The sequence below is a fragment of the Emydura macquarii genome, unplaced genomic scaffold (assembly GCF_026122565.2).
Source record: "Emydura macquarii macquarii isolate MOO-44397 ecotype Brisbane River unplaced genomic scaffold, CSIRO-AGI_Emac_v2 contig_691, whole genome shotgun sequence".
Taxonomy (NCBI): Eukaryota; Metazoa; Chordata; order Testudines; family Chelidae; genus Emydura; species Emydura macquarii.
Genome location: NW_027130828.1, coordinates 16,428,986 through 16,445,704, shown reverse-complemented (window position 1 = coordinate 16,445,704; position 16,719 = coordinate 16,428,986). Strand labels below are relative to the sequence as shown.

Below are 16,719 nucleotides of genomic sequence, written 5' to 3'. Positions count from 1 at the left end.
CGCTGCTCATCTTGAAGTGAGTTACTGCTCTTGTGACGTGCATTGTTACGTTTGCCTGGGGAGTTTTTTCCCATTGGTTAACACCCAGTGTTGGGTAGTTTAACTGGGAGGATACTCCCCGTTTTATTCTTCGTCAGCCAATCAGATTGTTCCTATGTTACCAGTCCTATTCAATATGCACATTGGTGTAGAACTCTGTTGGCAATACGTTTACATGCCACCAATTTCCTTAGGGGCATCATCTGCTTCTGTAGCATGATCACATCTGCAGCACAGCTGTAGACAGAAATTCTACACATTGTAGGAAATTCTGCCGTCGTTACGCCCATGTCCTGCCCTGGAGTTCATAGGGCTTAACTGAGGGCTGGTCTACACTGGGAATTTACATCAGCATTAATATTTTAGAGCTGCCTGGGAGTTAATAGGGCTTAATTGTGAGATGTTGTTAAGCTAACCTAACCCCCACTGTAGACAGCACAAGGTCAACAGAAGAATTATGTGACCCTCCCCCCCTCCAAGCGACATAAGTTTTGTCAGCATAAGCGCTTGTGTGCACAGTGTTATGTCAGCGGGAGACTCTCTCCTGCTATTAGCTCCTCCTGGATTAGCTATGCCAACTGGAGACCCCCTCTGACAGGCATAGGTAGCATCTACACTGAAGTGGTGCAGCTGTGCTAGTGTAGCCGTTTAAGTCCTGACATATCCTCTGTGCGGTATTTAGCCCATTTTTCTTACTGTTCCATTATCGCACCATCAAAGTCAACTGGAGATTTGCCATCAACGCTAATGACAGGAGGCTCAGACCCTATGTCAAGCAAACTGTACTCATTTGAAAGGCTCCATGAAAGATTGCTGTGCACTGCTCGGTTATAAATAAACTACACTGCCTCCCAGGGTGACATACAAGTTTTATTTCTTATAGGCCACCGCGTCGCTAACTTTTAAATTATACGGTCAGTCACCTTAGCACCATGCAAATCACCCCAAGAGGCGAATTAATTCAGAAAGAATGACGGATTAGAAGATACATGCAAGGTGTCTAAAGAGTTGGCTGTAGCCTTATGATTTGTCCCCATCACATATTTAAGATCTTATCTCCCAAGCGTGCTGGAGACCATCAGTAAACAGGGCGATCAATAATAGAGGAGAAATACTCCTCCTTAGCCATTTGGATTAGCATTTTTTTCTATAAATTAAAGAAGTGAAACTGCAGATGTTTGCTTCCCCCCCTTCTTAATAAAAATAGAAATTGAAGAGCAGCTTGGGTTGAGGATAACAGATCCAAAGTGGTGAGACCATACAGGCCTGGGTATGATAACATCCAAGGAGGTGGGATGAAAGGACACCAAAAGCATTTCTTCCATGACCTTAGTTATATCTGACTGTCACAGGCTCACCTGAGCCAGGGCATCCTGTAAAGTAGACTCACCTTATTTTTACAGAAAATAAACTAACGCTTATCTCAAGATGGCCACCTGGGCATTAAAGGGCTTACCAACAGTCCTTCTCTGGTCCAACCAAAATGCCCCAGAGTCCAAGCCAGGTTTCTTGGGTTAAGACATGGAAAGCCTTCCTGCCCTGTCCTGGTCTCACAAAGAACTGCTTTGAAAGCAGCAGCCAGCCCTTTTAATCTGGCCTGCTGAATCCTGATTGGCCTCTGCTTACTTCTGGCCCTCTAGCCACTGGAGGACCAAGTCTCACTGGTTCCATCAGCAGCTGATCCTAGGGGGCCTCTCTAAGCAACTCCTGGAGATCTTAATTTGCTGCTTTTCTCTTCCAAAAGGACAGCTTCTTAGAGCGCCAAGGCAGCAAGACCTCCAGTACAGGGCAGCTAATGGCTGGTACATCCTCTCCCACTGACCTGCGTAATATTCTTGATTCTACTCTTGGCTACAATGGTGTAAATACCAAGTAGCTCAATTAAAGTCTATTAATAGACTCATAGATAGGCCCAAAGGGCCTCTAATCTGAGTTCCTGTATATCACAGGCCATAGAATTTTATCCAGTTGCTCCTGTATTGAGCCCAATAACTCTTGTTAAATTACATAAGAACAGCCATATTGGGTCAGACCAATTGTCTATCTAGTCTAATATCCTGTCTTCTGAAAGTGGCTAGATACTTCAGAGGGAATGAACAGAACAAGGCAACTTTAAGTGATGCGTCCCCTGTCAAGCAGCCCCAGCTTTCGGCAGCTAGAGGTTTAGGAACACTAGAGCATGGGGTTGCATCCCTGACCATCTTGGCTAATAGCCACTGATGGATCTATCCTCCATCAACTTATCTATTTTTTTTAACCCACTTACACTTTTGACCTTCACAACAACCCTTGGCAATGAGTTCCACAGGTTGACGGTGCATGGTGCAGAAGTACTTCCTTTTTTTTTTCTTTAAAGCATGCTGTCTATTAATTTCATTGGGTGACCATGGGTTCTTGTGTTATGTGAAGTGTAAATAGCACGTCCTTATTTACTTTCTCCACACTATTCATGATTTTATAAACCTCTCTCATATCCCCCCTTATTGGTCTTTTTAATCTCTCCTTGTATGGAAGCTGTTCTGTACCTCATATCATTTTTGTTGCACTTCTCTGTACCTTTTCCAATTCTAAAACATTTTTTTTTAAATGCAGTGACCAGAACTGCACACAGTATTCAAGGTGTGGGTGTACCATGGATTTATAGTGGCAGTATGCTATTTTCTGTTTTATCATCTCTCCCTTTCCTAATGGTTCCTAATATTCTGTTAGCTTTTTTGACTGCTGCACATTGAGTGGATGTTTTCAGAGAGCTATCCAGGATGACACCCAAATCTCTTTGAGTGGTAGCAGCTAATTTAGACCCTATCATTTTGTATGTAGGTTTGGGATTATGTTTTCCCATGTGCATTACTTTGCATTTTTCAACATTAAATTTCATTTGGCAATTTGTTGCCCAGTCAGTCAGTTTGGGGAGATCCCTTTGTAACTTGTCACACTCAGCTTTTGATTTAACTATTTTGCAGATGATATAAAATTACTCAAATTTGACCACCTCACTGTTAACCCCCTTGTCCAGATCATTTATGAACATGTTGAACAGCACTGGTCCTACTACAGACCCTTTGGGGTCCATGCTATTTTCTTCTCTCTACTGTGAAAAGTGACCACTTATTTCTGTCCCTTATCTCCTATCCTTTAACCAGTGACTGATCCATGAGAGGATCTTTCTTTTTATTCTATGACTGCTTACTTACCTTAAGAATCTTTGATGAGGGACCTTGTCAAAGGCTTTCTGAAAGCCCAGCTACACTATGTCAACTGGATCACCCTTGTCCACATGCTTAGACACCCTCAAAGAATTTACAAGAGTAGTGAAGCATAATTTCCCTTTACAACAGCTGTATTGATTCTACCCCACCCTATGATTTATCTATGCATATGATAATTCTGTTTGTTATAGTTTCAACCAATTTGGCTGATCCCGAAGTGAGGTTTACCAGCCTGTAATTGCCAAGATCGCCTCTGGAGCCTTTTAAAAATATAAATCAGTGTTACAGTAGCTACCCTTCAGTTATATGGTACAGAGGGGGATTTAAAGCATATCTTCCAGAAAGGTATTCACTTTTGATCCCACCCAATCATCCAAATATTTGGCTTTTGAAACACATCAGGCATCACTGGTTGCTTTTAACTGCACTTGAAGCAGTTTGTGCCCCCCCCGAGCGCCTTGGTGCATGCATGCACATTGCTCTGCAAACAGCATTTTTATTCCTGGGTTGTTATTAAAGGGAAAGATCCAAAAATAAATAACAGGACACAGATATATTGAGTGGGTGGTGTGAGCTAGAAATGTTTTTCTGTGAGCATCCGTCTCCTGGCTGGAACTTCACTCAAACCACGGATACCCCAGTTACACAATTTAACATTGATAGCAGTCACCAGCCAGGGCGGGTCACCTTCCCCCCCAAGACTGTAGTTGCTTGAACATTGCAATGCAGACTTCACAACACTGCTATGTGCTCTCCACCGCTCACATCCTGCCCTCAATGGATGAGCTCCCCCTACACCTCCTTGGGGAGAGGCAAGGCTACCCTCCTGCCCACTCAGACCAGCTGTGCACCAACCAGCCACCAGGGAATAATCAGCAAGTGTGCGTGAGGGAGGTGAACAGGGTCTTGTGACGGGGCCACTCGCCTCCCTGCAAGCACCTCCACGCGGGTGTCTCTGCCTGTACTCTCTCGGTTTTGCTCTGCTTGTGGGGACCCCTGATGGCAGTTAAGTTCTCAAGCCGGTATCAGTGACTTCTGGCCAAGTCTCACAGTCTGCCCGTGTACTACAAAACAGACCGCACCGGGGTACACAGTCCAACAGCACTGATCCCAGTACCCTAAGTTAGTGTCTAGCTTCATGCTCAGTCCCTCTGGGCTAGCTCTCAAATGGTCCCTCTCTGGGATGGGGCAGCACCTCTAGGGCTTTCTCCCTGAACACTCTTTGCCTTCTGCAGCACCTCCACTGACCCCAGCTGAGTCAGCCTCTCACTTCAGTCCCCTTCCGGGAGGTATCAAAGTCCACCAACACTTACACTTTTTGTGGTCTTCATCCCACTCCTTGGGCCTGCTTAAACTCCCCTTCTTCAGGGCTTTGGCCACTCTGCCTGTGTGGGGGGCCAGGGACCCAGGCCAACCTACTCCTTTGGGTCCTGACCCAGGGACTCTATAAATAGCAGCTGCATGCTGCATCCCTTTAAACTCTGCAGTTACTATGCCCTGGGCCACTTCCCCACAGCCCCCTCATTTCTACCTTCACCCTTAAATCAAGGTTGAAGATCCCACTTGCATTCCTCCAGCCAGCAACTGCTCTGTCCCGATAGTGCAGCCAGCCAGGAGCAACAGCCTTGTTCCACTAACCAGAACCCAGCTGATCTGCCATTCTGCTCACCTGGAGCCAGCAGCTCCTTTTTATAGGAGTTTGCTGGGCTCTGATTGGCTGATCCCTGCAGACTGTCTAAGCAGGCTGGAGGACCCACCTCTACTGCTCTTTCTGGGATGGGGTGTGGTAAGGGGACCTCACAGGTGTAATACCAGCTCTGACTCATGCTGGGGAGCAAGGGAAGGGCTTTTCCTGCCCTAGAGGGATGGATGAGGGGCAGGGAGTGTGAAAGAGCAGGTGTAGCTCCCTCCCTGCTTAATACACAGGACGTCTCCTGTGCACCAGTGCGTTTGCTTCAGCTAGTATATCAAAGCATGGCGTGCAGTCCACTACATAGCCCAGATTCCACATGCTCTGCAGGTGAAAGCTCTTTACAGGAGCTCAGCGTTGTTCAGTGGAACACGCCCTGCTGGAGATGTGGAATTTGAAGGCCCCAGGGCTGTGTAACATACCTCACCCTTTCCCTCTGCCCAGAGATTGAAGGCAGAGTTTTGCCCATTCGGACTATGTGAGACGCTTGGGAAGACAGAGCATAGCAGCCTGGCCCCAAGGGGAAGTGTCTTCAGTTTAGTCCCTGGTGCTGCTGGGTCTTTAGCACGGTGTTCGGTGTGTGCCTGGAGCCTGCCTTTACCATTCAGGAGGGAGCATGGGCTCTAACTCACCCTGCCCAGCAGATAAACCGATTTGACCTGAAGCCCACTCCCCTGCCTGCCGGCAGCACATTCTGCCCAGACAGGCAGCCCCCTGACCCTGGCCCAGCTCTGGGACGGACTGATTCCATCCCAGAGTACAACGATCCATGTCCAACTCCCACAGGGAAGGGGACGTCTCCATGAGATTCTGGGGAAGGCGCTTGTCCTACGTGCAGTATAGAGCCCACGGCGTGAGTGAAGTGACCTGAGGAGGCGTTCCCTGCTGTACCACACAGCAGCACAGACATCTGGAGCTTGCCCAAGGGGCTTTTCTGTAGACTGAGCTGAAACGGCTGATCCAGTGGATGGAGCTGGGCAGGGGGCACATTCAGAGTTAAGGCTCCTGCTGAGAAGCCCACCCACAGATCCTTAAAAAAAGTAAATCCTCTAGGGACGTTAGTGCTGATGAAATCTGCTGAACTGAGCGCTCTAGAGACCAGAGAGTGCTCTACTTCTCCATAGAAAAGATACAACATGCTGGCCAATCCGGCGATAGCATGGGTAGCGCGCTGGCCAATCCAGTGATAGCACAGGTAGTTCACTGGCCAATCCAGCGAAAAAAACAGGTAGTGCGCTGGCCAATCCGGTGATAGCATGGGTAATGCACTGGCCAATCCGGCGATAGCACGGGTAACGCACTGGCCATGACCCCTCTCTGATGACTGGCCCACATGGTGGATGACCAGCTACTGCTACTAGCTAATGGAGTAACAACTTGAGCTCAACTGGCAGAAGCCTGCACTCTGGCACTGATGGTCCAGGGGTTTAGCCCTTGTGGAAGAGCATACTTACAGCCGGTGCGCCTCCACCTGGCTGGGTGTGGCATAGCTGCCGTGCTTTCCGTTCTAGCACCCCCTGCTGACGGTCACGGCTATCTCGCCATAGTCTACCTCTTCTAGGGACTCAGCCCTCCGGCCAGGTCTTGCTTTAGCTCCACCCCTTCCTAAGTCACAGAGTCCCATAGATAAGGAGTCCAGTTTCCCTACCTCTGGTCTTTGGCCCCAACTCTGGGCCCCATGGTCATTTCACCCCTTTGCTCAGGGCTTTCAGTGGTCCTTATCCTCCTCACTGGCCCCGGAGCTGGTAGGGGAACCCAGGCTCTCCCACTACACTAGGTTCTAGTCCAGGACCCTATAACCAGCAGCCAAGGTCTGCTCTACCGACTCCTTGCTGCTACCTGCCTGGACCTCTTCCTACCATAGTCTGACAGCAGGCCTCTCCCACAGCCTCTCTAGCTGACCCTTCTCTCAGGCCCAGGACTCTCCCCTTGAATCCCCCAGTAAATCCCAAGGCAAAGGTACAAATTCTACCCAACTTCTGCCCTCCTCAGGCTTGGCCTTTCATCCCTCATACATATCCCTGCTTTCCTGCACTGCACACCTCCCATGTCCAGATCCTGGCCTTTTATCAGGGCTCCCCACTTGCCACTGGGTGTCTCCCTTAACCTCCTGCCAGACTTCTGTAATGCAGGAGCAGCTCCCAGGGTCAACTCTCCCCCTGGACTTCCTCCTTCACCTTCCGGGTCTCTTCACTCTCTAATACCAACAGAGTCAATCAGTCAGTCAGTGAATTCCCTGCTGTCCCCTTCTGCTTTGTACCAACCACCCCGCTCCTCCCCAGCTGGGTTTATCCTTAACTGGGCCAGGCCCAAACCAAGTGAGCTAATTGGCCTCGTTTACTCCCATTAAGTCTTTCAGAGATAGGACGGAGCAGATGGGGACTGTCCTGTGTGCACATATAAAGGGCGAGGAGGTTATTCTACCATCTGGCCTAGACAGCCCTTGGCCTCCTTGTGTAGGCTGCCCTAGTGCCACATTTTTAGTGATGTGGAGACTTGTCCACTAGAGACTGAATGGGGAGTGCTAATTCTCTACACATAGGCCACTGGGCAGTCACCAGATGGTGGTAACTTTCAGTCATTGCAGAGCTGTGCTGGATTTGAACCTTTGGCCCAGGGGAATTGCTGGAGATGTCTTAACAAATTTGTTTGCAAATATAAATTTAGGCAGAAATACGTCTCTGGGCTGGCCAGGTCTCCTGATCCTGCTGCTTGGTTTGGAAGGACCCTGCCTCGCTAGTTGGACATGATCCCTAGAAGATGGTGTGATGCTTACACAAATTACCCCCCCCACAAAAAGGCCAGGTGGTATGGGGTATAGAGTTTATGTGACTTTCCCAGGCCAGGCCAGTTCTCTTTCCCAGGCCAGACCACAAGCAGAAAAGACTTCTAAGGAGACAGGCAGATACTGAATGCACCCAGACTACATTTAAATCCATCAATTATGGGAAGCAAATTTTTATTGCAGGCCTTCTATCAGCAGAGGAAAATTTCACAGAGAACCTGTTGGCTTTCCTTTATGATGATTTAATACATTGCCATGGGGACTTGGATTTAAACTGAACATGGTTCAGAAGTACAATACATTTGATAGTCTCCACTTGGGAATTAGTGGATGTCTACCTAGCTATCTTGGACCCCAGGACCACAGTATCTGAGCGCCTCACCATCTTTAATGTATTTATCCTCACAACTACCCTGAGAGACAGGGCAGGGCTATTATCCCCATTGTGCAGATGGGGAACTGAGGCACAGCAAGGCCAAGAGACTTGCTGAAGGTGACACAGGATGTCGGTGGCAGAGCAACGAATTATACCCGGGTCTTCCATGTCCCAGACTAGCACCCTAGCCACTAGATCATGCTGCTCTCTTCTCCAGAATGGCATGAATCCACATGACTCTGTTCAGTGCTGGAATAGCAGGGGATGGAAAGGAATCCAGGCTGCTGATGCAACGACAGAGCTGGATGTGGGGATTCACTTTGGGGGCCGTAGGATATGCTGCAAGACAAGACTTAAGTAAATGGGCAGGCGTGCGTGTGACATGCACAATTTATGACCACACGCTGCCTGGCACTACCCAAAGCACGGACTTCCTTGCTTTCCCAGGTGCTAACAGCCACCAAAATTATTGTTTTCGGGGTCAAATCAAACATAGACTATCGCAGCCTGCGGGACTGGGATCCTGGCATCAGTCCAGCCAGCACTTCCTCTTGCTTTACTGCTGTGAATGCACATAAAACATGATCACAATCATTAAAAACGGGCTTTATTTGCCATACCATTTTCATCCCATGCGGTGTTCTACAGAATGGCTGGGGAGTCCTGGAATACGTTTACAGATGTCTGTGGTTATAACCTTCCACTTACACAGCACCTGAAAGCCAAAGCACCTTACAAGCAGGTATGATCTACCTCAGGGGGCCTCTACCTAAAACGCAGCAGTTGTTTAGCAGGTTTCTGGAGACATTGCAGGACACAAAGTGAAAGATTCTTTTATACCTGCACTTAGATGGAGAGGTGAGGGTTCACTGATTGAAGTGAGTCCCAAAACTGCTATAGATTTCAGTGGTGCAGGGTCAGGCCTCTAGGGAGGTAGGAGATATCAGACAGATTTGGACAGGCTTCTCATTCTTGGCATCTGTCTCATGTGAAACAAGGCACCGTTAGTAGCAAAGTGCCCCCACGGACTCAGAGGGAAGAGGACCCGAGCTGGGTGACTGCCAGATTTTCCATTCTGTGGGAAATTCCATGATTTTGAAAAGAAATTCCATTCCAAAATATAACGAAAGCAAATAAAAATGGAAATTTCCTGTGAAATCAAATCACCTTCCCCCAAATAATCTTGGCTTGATTGTACTATTTCAATACAATCAAAATGTTTTGTTCCAATTTCTACTTTTTTAAACAAATATTAAGTAACATAAAAAAAATTGACACAAAAAGTAATCGCAAAATGGAAAATTGAAATGTTCCTGTCAGAAAAGGTCAAAATGTTTGGAACTTTCCATTCTGATGTTTTTAAATGAAATGTTGTTGAAACTGACGTTTCTGTCCATTGTTTCATTGTTACATGAAACACCATTTTCCAGAGCAATAACATTGCATCAAAAAATTTTCAGCTAGGTCTAAAGAGAGCCCTCCCACCCCAGAATTATCTTCAGTATGCCTTTCTGACCCATACGGGTGGATGCCCTCTGGATAATTCCCATCCACATACCAACCTCACTGAGCTGGTCTGCCTTCAGACGTATCTGTCCTATCCCATCATAGCCGTACTTCATTATATAGATCCATAGGGCTGAACTATAGCATTGAGGCCACGTTCCAACCCAGAGTTGGGCGCATTCCCAGATAGGTAGTGAATGAATGTTACATATAGTTTGCAAAGTGTTCCTTTGGGAAGAAAGGCCAGTGTAAGAAACGACTATTCTATTTTTATGTAAAAGAATTACTTTTATCTAGGATGGTTCTGCATTAGGGCTTTTTCCTTTTTTTTTTTTTGCTCATTCTCCTCCCAGAGAATGGACACAATTTCTTGTTGGCTGTAAAGATGGCCATTTACTGTGGTTGGTCTGTCTGATGGGCTTTGACCTGCTGCTATTGTCTGACGTGCAATATGTACCCGTGGGCTGCCTGTCTGGCTCAAAATGAAAGCTAATCAAAATATCTATAAATCCAGAGTTCAAGGACTTCAAAATTGATTTTGGGTGTCTGAGTTTTTGGGGTTTCCAACACAAGGCATCTTAAGGGGCCTGATTTTCAGAGAGCTGATGATTTTTAAAATCAGGCCTCTTTAAGGTGTCTTGCATTGGGCACCCAAAATCACTAGTTACTTCTGAAAACCTTTTGGTTTTGAGCTTTAGTTCTTTCTGTCCTGATTTAGGGCTTGGTCCTGCAACCAAATAAGCATGTGTGTAATTTACTCATGTGAGCAGTGTCACTGAGGTCGGTGGGTAAAATTGTTCACGGTATTAAGTGTTTGTAGGATCTGTCCCTTAGTGACAGATTCCCCTCCCCTGATTTTTTCCCTGTGAAGCATTTTTTTAAAAACACAGGATAAGGAGTTCTTTTATTTAGTTTTTCCAGTCACATCTCTGAGATGGCATGGATTAGCAAAACCCTCTGCAGAGGAAGGAACAGAGAGAGGACAATGACAAACCATGTAGCTTATGCTGCCTTTCCACCAACGGTGCACTTTAGCTGTACTTTCGTTTTCTCTGCTTTAGCTGTACAGCTCAGCAGTTAGTGGGAATCAGGACATCCACTATCCTAAAAACTCCCCTCCCTCCACCGCTCTCTACTAGTTTTTAGGATAGTGGATGTCCTGATTCCTACTAACATGCTAGCTAACTGTGGTGTAACATTCTCTCTATCGCTGCTCCACATGGAGGATAAGATCTGTTACTACCGGAAGGGATAACTTCTTTTGCTCAAGTGGTAGTGGTTGATGCTTTTGCTGCCAGGTTCTCTCCTTGCTGATGACCGGCGTAGGTTGGGCCGTGCTTTCACAGAAGCATTTCTAAGAGCTGGAGAGAGCCCTTCTACTCAATGCCCCCTGCTTGCAAGCATAATTTTCTTGAAAGACGACTCTTTGGCCTGAAACATTTCAGGCTTGGTCTCGGGCCAGAAGTGAAGAGGGTTTGGAGCTAAGTGCAGCTTCAGCAGAGTCCCATTTGGTAAATTGCCAGCCGTGAGGGGAGAGGAGGAAGAGAAGAGGCAGGGTGTAGGGACTCTAGCATCTGAAAGTCAGAGCGGTCCGTACATTACGGCTCCTGCTACAGCAATTACTGAAGTGAGGTGGTCCGGACAAAGTGGAACAGAAATCCAAGCCCGTGGTCAATAAAGAAGAAAGCCACTTAGCACAAGGGGGGAGGACAAACCGCTGAGCCAAGTGACTGGAAAGGCTGATTCTCAGCCTCAGTAGCCAGGACTCTGGGCAAAGGCAAGTCAGACTGTGTGGCTAAAACAGAATCCGGAGCAACCTGGGATGGGCCATGCCCGGAAGGGCCATCGCTGCTGATCCTCCTTAGCTCTAGAGCTGGGACAAGTGATGGGAGCAAGGGGGAGTACAGATGTGCCGAGGGTGAAAGTGGAGCGAGCCGGGTACGTGTGGGGATCTGTGTGATCTTGTCGCCTCTGCTTGCATAAGACAGCCAGGAACGGGAGGCAAAATGCGATTGCCAAGGATTATAAGGGAATGGCTCAAGATGCTTGGTTCTTGTTTCTAAAAGGGACTCTAAATCCTGTGTTGTTTTCTCTGTGCGCTGGATTAGGAAGCTCCTGTCGAGCGGGGCGGCTGAGCAGCAGCCAGGGGCGTGCCGAGGCATCTGAAGGGAGCTGCCTTCTTGCAGGCTTTTGCTACTAGGGTGTTTGCACAGAGCAGGCCTCCACCTGAAGGAAGCTGGGTTCGAATCCTGGCTGCTTGGTTTAAAAGTGAAAAGAGGGTGAAATCAGGGAAAATCAGCCCTTGAAGAATACTGGAGGGGGGAAGCTCTGTGAAATCTCAGTCCCTGGAAGAGTCCTTCTTTTGCTGCGCCACCACTTCCCATAAGGCAGAATTTTAGCAGCCCTTTTGGCGACCGATGTTAGCAGATTTTACTGTGTTTAGGTGAGTTCTTTTGGGTGGTCAGGGCAGATTTGGGGTATATGACAGTCCCCATCCTCCCCCCGCAGGACTGACACCAGGATAACTTCTGTTGCCCACCTGATGCCAGTGTGAACTGGGCTACGGGCTCTCTGGAGGCTCTGGAATACCAGGCCTCACTTGGGACTTGACCCAAAAGCCCACTGAAGTCAGTGGGTGTCTTTCCATTGGTTTTAAAGGGCCTGATCCAAAGCTCACCATGAACTTCTGGGGGTGAGGCACAACCCATCCATTCTCACAGACCAAGTCCCCCCAACTACCCCCATTCCGCCTTTCCCTGTATACCCCCCATGCCAATGGAACGGACTTTCCCCCACCACTGCCTCAGACTGCAGCGGGTCAGAAACATTCAGACAGAACGGTCTTTATTTTTGGGAGGGGGGCGGGGATGAATTTGCTGCTTCGTCAGAATGGAATTGTTTCCTGGGGGTGGCTTGGTTTCGATGAAGTTCTGATGGAGTCCGGCCTGCCAGGGAGGTTTCCATCAGACGCCTGCCTAGTTTCTGGCAGGCTGGGGGGGCGGAAGCCTGGTACCTCTGCAAAGCCCGATTCCCAAGCGCCGATGCTCACAGAGGAGACGCGCCAGGCAGAAGAGGGTTCTGCCACTCGATGGCCACTCTCTCTCCCCTGCTGTCTGGGTCAGGCTGCTTGTCCTGCTGGCCCGATGAGCTGGCATGTCCCACAGCAGCGTCTTTGTGTTCCCACCCTTTCCACATACAAGATACTAGTGCTGTCGCCAGTGAAGGAGCGCAAATGAAGTGCAGCTCATTGCCCCCTTGAACAGGATGGATGCAGGTGCCCAGCGTGCTTGAACGGCCCTGATATCATCTTTGTAGCTGCCTCTGTGAGCCCTCTCTGACCATCTCTGATCCCAGTCACCGCATTGAGAGCTCACTGCCTGATTCAGAAGTGATGGTAGATCAGAAGGCGTAAGACCGTCTCCAGTGAGGAATTCACCCCTTCTACTGGCCCTTCTGCTTGTCATTCACACAGACCCACTCACTGACAAGCAAATGCCAACGCTATCCCCTTAGATACCACCTCTGGGTGGTGAGAGCTTAGAGTGTCAGCCAGCCAGCAGGATTCAGGAGACCTGGCTTCTATTCCCAACTCTGTGACGAGCCTGCTGGATGACCTTGGGCAAGTCCACTTCGTGCCTCCGTTTCCCCACCTGTAAAATGGGGATAATGATGCTGACCTCCTTTGGGAAGCGCTTTGAGAGCGGTCGATGCAAGATAATTATTCCCTACACATAAGCAGAGCATTGATGGGTAGTCGCAGTGCAGACCCGCCTGGTGCTGTTGCAGTCCAGGAGGGTGGAGCTGGGGGGGTAACAGGGGCTCAGCACCCAGGACCCTTGGAAAGCTGGTGTGAACTAACATCTGCCTTTTCTTTTCCTTCTACAGAGATCATGCATGATGTCATCAGGAAGGTGAAGAAGAAGGGCGAGTGGAAGGTGAGTGGGGGAATACACAGAGAGGTGGAATGGGACGGGCAGAGATATGGAAGAAGGGGTGAGGTTGGAAGTCGCCAGGGAGTTCCTAGCCCAGTGGAGAGCAAAGAGGCATGCTGGAGGGGTGCTAAAATCGCCAGATGTGCAAAGAACATGCTGAGCAATGTGTAGCACCAGACCCACTGGGGATCTGCTCCTGCTCTCTGCACCCCTCCTTCCAGCGATGGCTGGGGGGTGGGGGGTGGAGGGGTGCTGCACTGCAGTCAGTTTGACATATGAGGCTGGGGAGTCCAAAAGAAAATGGCTGTAGAGAAGAACAGCTGCTCTCCAAATGCCATTTACCAAATGAAGTCCTGGATGGAAATAGCTGAGGGTGCTGCAGGGCAGCGCGTTGCGGTCCTGGCAGAGTTCTGTGGCAGCCCAGAGCTGGTGGTTAGAGACCAGCGTGACAATAGTTCTAGGGCAAGCTGGGCAGGCTGTGTGCCGGCGCTGAGATGCCCTGGTAGAGCTGCGTGGGAGAAGCCTGCGAGTTGGCCCCTTCGCTCAGCTGGGCCCAGTCAGGATCACATTTCCTTTGCTGTCAGAGGCGCCGAATTACACCAGGTTCATCTTAATGCCTGATCCCCATGGGCTCAGCCACTGGGCTTCCTGCTCACTCTGCATCTCTCCCCTCCCTCCCAGGTGCTGGTGGTGGATCAGCTCAGCATGCGCATGCTCTCTTCCTGCTGTAAAATGACCGACATCATGACGGAGGGGATAACAAGTGAGTGCAATACCCCCCGACACTCCCATCCACCAGGGTGCCTCTGCTCCTCACACTGCAGCTTCACCACCAAAGTCGGCTGTCGCTAGACGGGGGGCCAGGAGGAGTTAGGCTGGGAGACCAACTTCTTCCCTTGACAGCTTGTCTCACTCCATCTGCTGCCTCTGACCATCGCGCCTTGTTAGTGCTTTGCAACTGGACCTCACCAGGATCTAATCCAGCAGCTCTCAACCTTCCCCGACTACTGTACCCCTTTCAGGAGTCTGATCTGTCTTGCGCACCCCCAAGTTTCATCTCACTTAAAATCTACTTGCTAACAAAATCAGACATAAAGTTACAAAAGTGTCACAGCGCACTCTTGCTGAAGCATGGCTTCCTTGCTCATTTTTAACCGTATACTTATAAAATAAATCAGTTAGAATATAATTATTGTACTTACATTTCAGTGCAGCATAAACAAATCGTCTGTATGAAATTTTAGTTTGTACTGACTTCGTCAGAGCTTTTTACGTAGCCTGTTGTAAAACTAGGCAAATATCTAGATGAGTTGATGTATCCCTGGGAAGTCCTCTGCATACCCTATGGGTACACGTCCCCTTGGTTGAGAACCACTGAGTTAACTTCTCTCTCTTAGCTCCCATCACATTGAAAATGTTACTATAGAGCTGGTGAGTTTAGAGCTTCATTTGTTCCGCAAATTGCCCCTATGACCCTGAATAGATACATTGGGTTGGCTATGCCAGTGTGACCCCTTACATCCAGGATGCAAATGGATTATGTCTCTCTTCCACTGAGCTATTGGTACTAAGGATATTAGCATGGCAATATTGCAGCTTATTGGCACCAGGAGATGCAATATTCTGTGGTAACCCACTCGGTTGTGTTTCCATTTGTGGTTATATTTTTCACAGACTTCCCTGAATGCCTCATAGCATGAGGATAGCATGAAGATCTTGTCGCTTGGTGGTATTTCAGTCCCTGGTTGCTGGAAATACCACAATGAGACCCGACATCATTGTATTTCAGTCCGTAAGCTCTCTGTGGAATTAAAAAAGCCAGAGGAAAAACTGTAAAACACAAATATGGAGCCATTACATTTTACTGGCATTTGATCAAAGGATGCTGTTCTGTATGGCATTTGTCACAACACACAGTCCTGTTGCAATGTAACAAACGTTGGATCTGGGGCCTGATTTTCCTTTCCCAGCAATTTTACACTTAGGGTAACTCCACTGACGTCAGTCTGGATTGCTGCTGCTTTACACCAGGGCAAGTGAAAGCAGAACCAGAATTTCAGAGTGTGGGTGGTGGCAACAAGCTGTAGGAGCAAATGGGACTCCCAGGAAAACAAAGATCCTGTTGCTATGGGAATGCCCCCAGAATAGCCACGAGAGAAGGGTCAGAACATTCTGAACAGCACAGATTGGAAGCTATTTGGGGCAGAGACTGCTCCTTCGTTCTGTCCATGTGCAGTGCCTAGCACAAAGAGGTGCTGACCTCCAGCAGAAGTCACCAGCAGCCCAACCAACACCGCCAGTTGACTTTTCCTGGATAAGGATGAGGTTTCTTGGGGGAAGCTGGTACTCCTGCCTCTTGCACAGTCTTGTGCATGAATTTATCTTTCACAAGCGTTAAGATTCAAGGGGAATAATAATAAATACATTTTTAAAAATGGAAAGACGTATCCCTAAAAATCAACCCTTTCAAAAAAAATACAAGGATTCTCTAGGACAGGTCCCAAACTCTTCAGTCTCCCAGCTGTGATGCTTTGAGAGGTTCCTGTAGAATACTGTTGTGCTTTAAGGGGAGTGGCTGTCTTGCAGAATGGAGCAATCAGCAACATTGCCTCTGGAGTATACTGTCCCTTTGATCCTCCCCTCGGGTGTGCTGCAGGTGCAAGCGAATGGCTGGGAACAATTTTGTTTGGGTGTTGGGAGGTTGGTGGACTCACAGCTCTTCTGTCATTGGGACTTGCTGTGTTGATTAGACATGACCAAAAAGCAATTATTAGACAAGAGAATCCAGGTCCAAAGCAGTATAGCTCTATACACAATATATAGCTACCTACAACAGAGAACAGGTAGCCTATCTTGTGTCACCTGCTGCACCAAACTCCTGCGTTCTGGTTGTGTTTCTTGTGCAGTTGTGGAAGACATCAACAAGCGCCGAGAGCCGCTCCCCAGCTTGGAGGCCGTATACCTCATCACCCCGTCTGATAAGGTGAATCTCCAACATGGTTGGGTCTTGTACCAGGGTCTGGTGAAAGTTTATAATGTTTGGTTGTAGCGTCTGTGCTGCATAGGGTATTTGTCAGTGCCAGGGTAAGAATGGATGGCAGCGCCCTATAAGATGCTTACAGGCATCAGCCATGATAATTAGAGCCGTGCAGCGAAAGGAAAGTTTCCCAAAAGAGTTCAGG

At 48.4% G+C, this 16,719-nt stretch overlaps 1 protein-coding gene across 3 annotated transcripts in view; it reads left to right on the top strand.

Annotated features, from left to right (window-relative positions):
- The window catches only part of STXBP1 (syntaxin binding protein 1), a 59,752-nt gene that overhangs the window by 8,480 nt on the left and 34,553 nt on the right, over positions 1 to 16,719 (top strand). For all 3 annotated transcript variants that reach the window (XM_067542165.1, XM_067542164.1, XM_067542163.1), the window contains exons 2-4: positions 13,491 to 13,540; positions 14,219 to 14,300; positions 16,444 to 16,520. In XM_067542165.1, the coding sequence (XP_067398266.1) occupies positions 13,491 to 13,540; positions 14,219 to 14,300; positions 16,444 to 16,520 (209 nt within the window). The remainder of the gene's footprint in view (positions 1 to 13,490; positions 13,541 to 14,218; positions 14,301 to 16,443; positions 16,521 to 16,719) is intronic.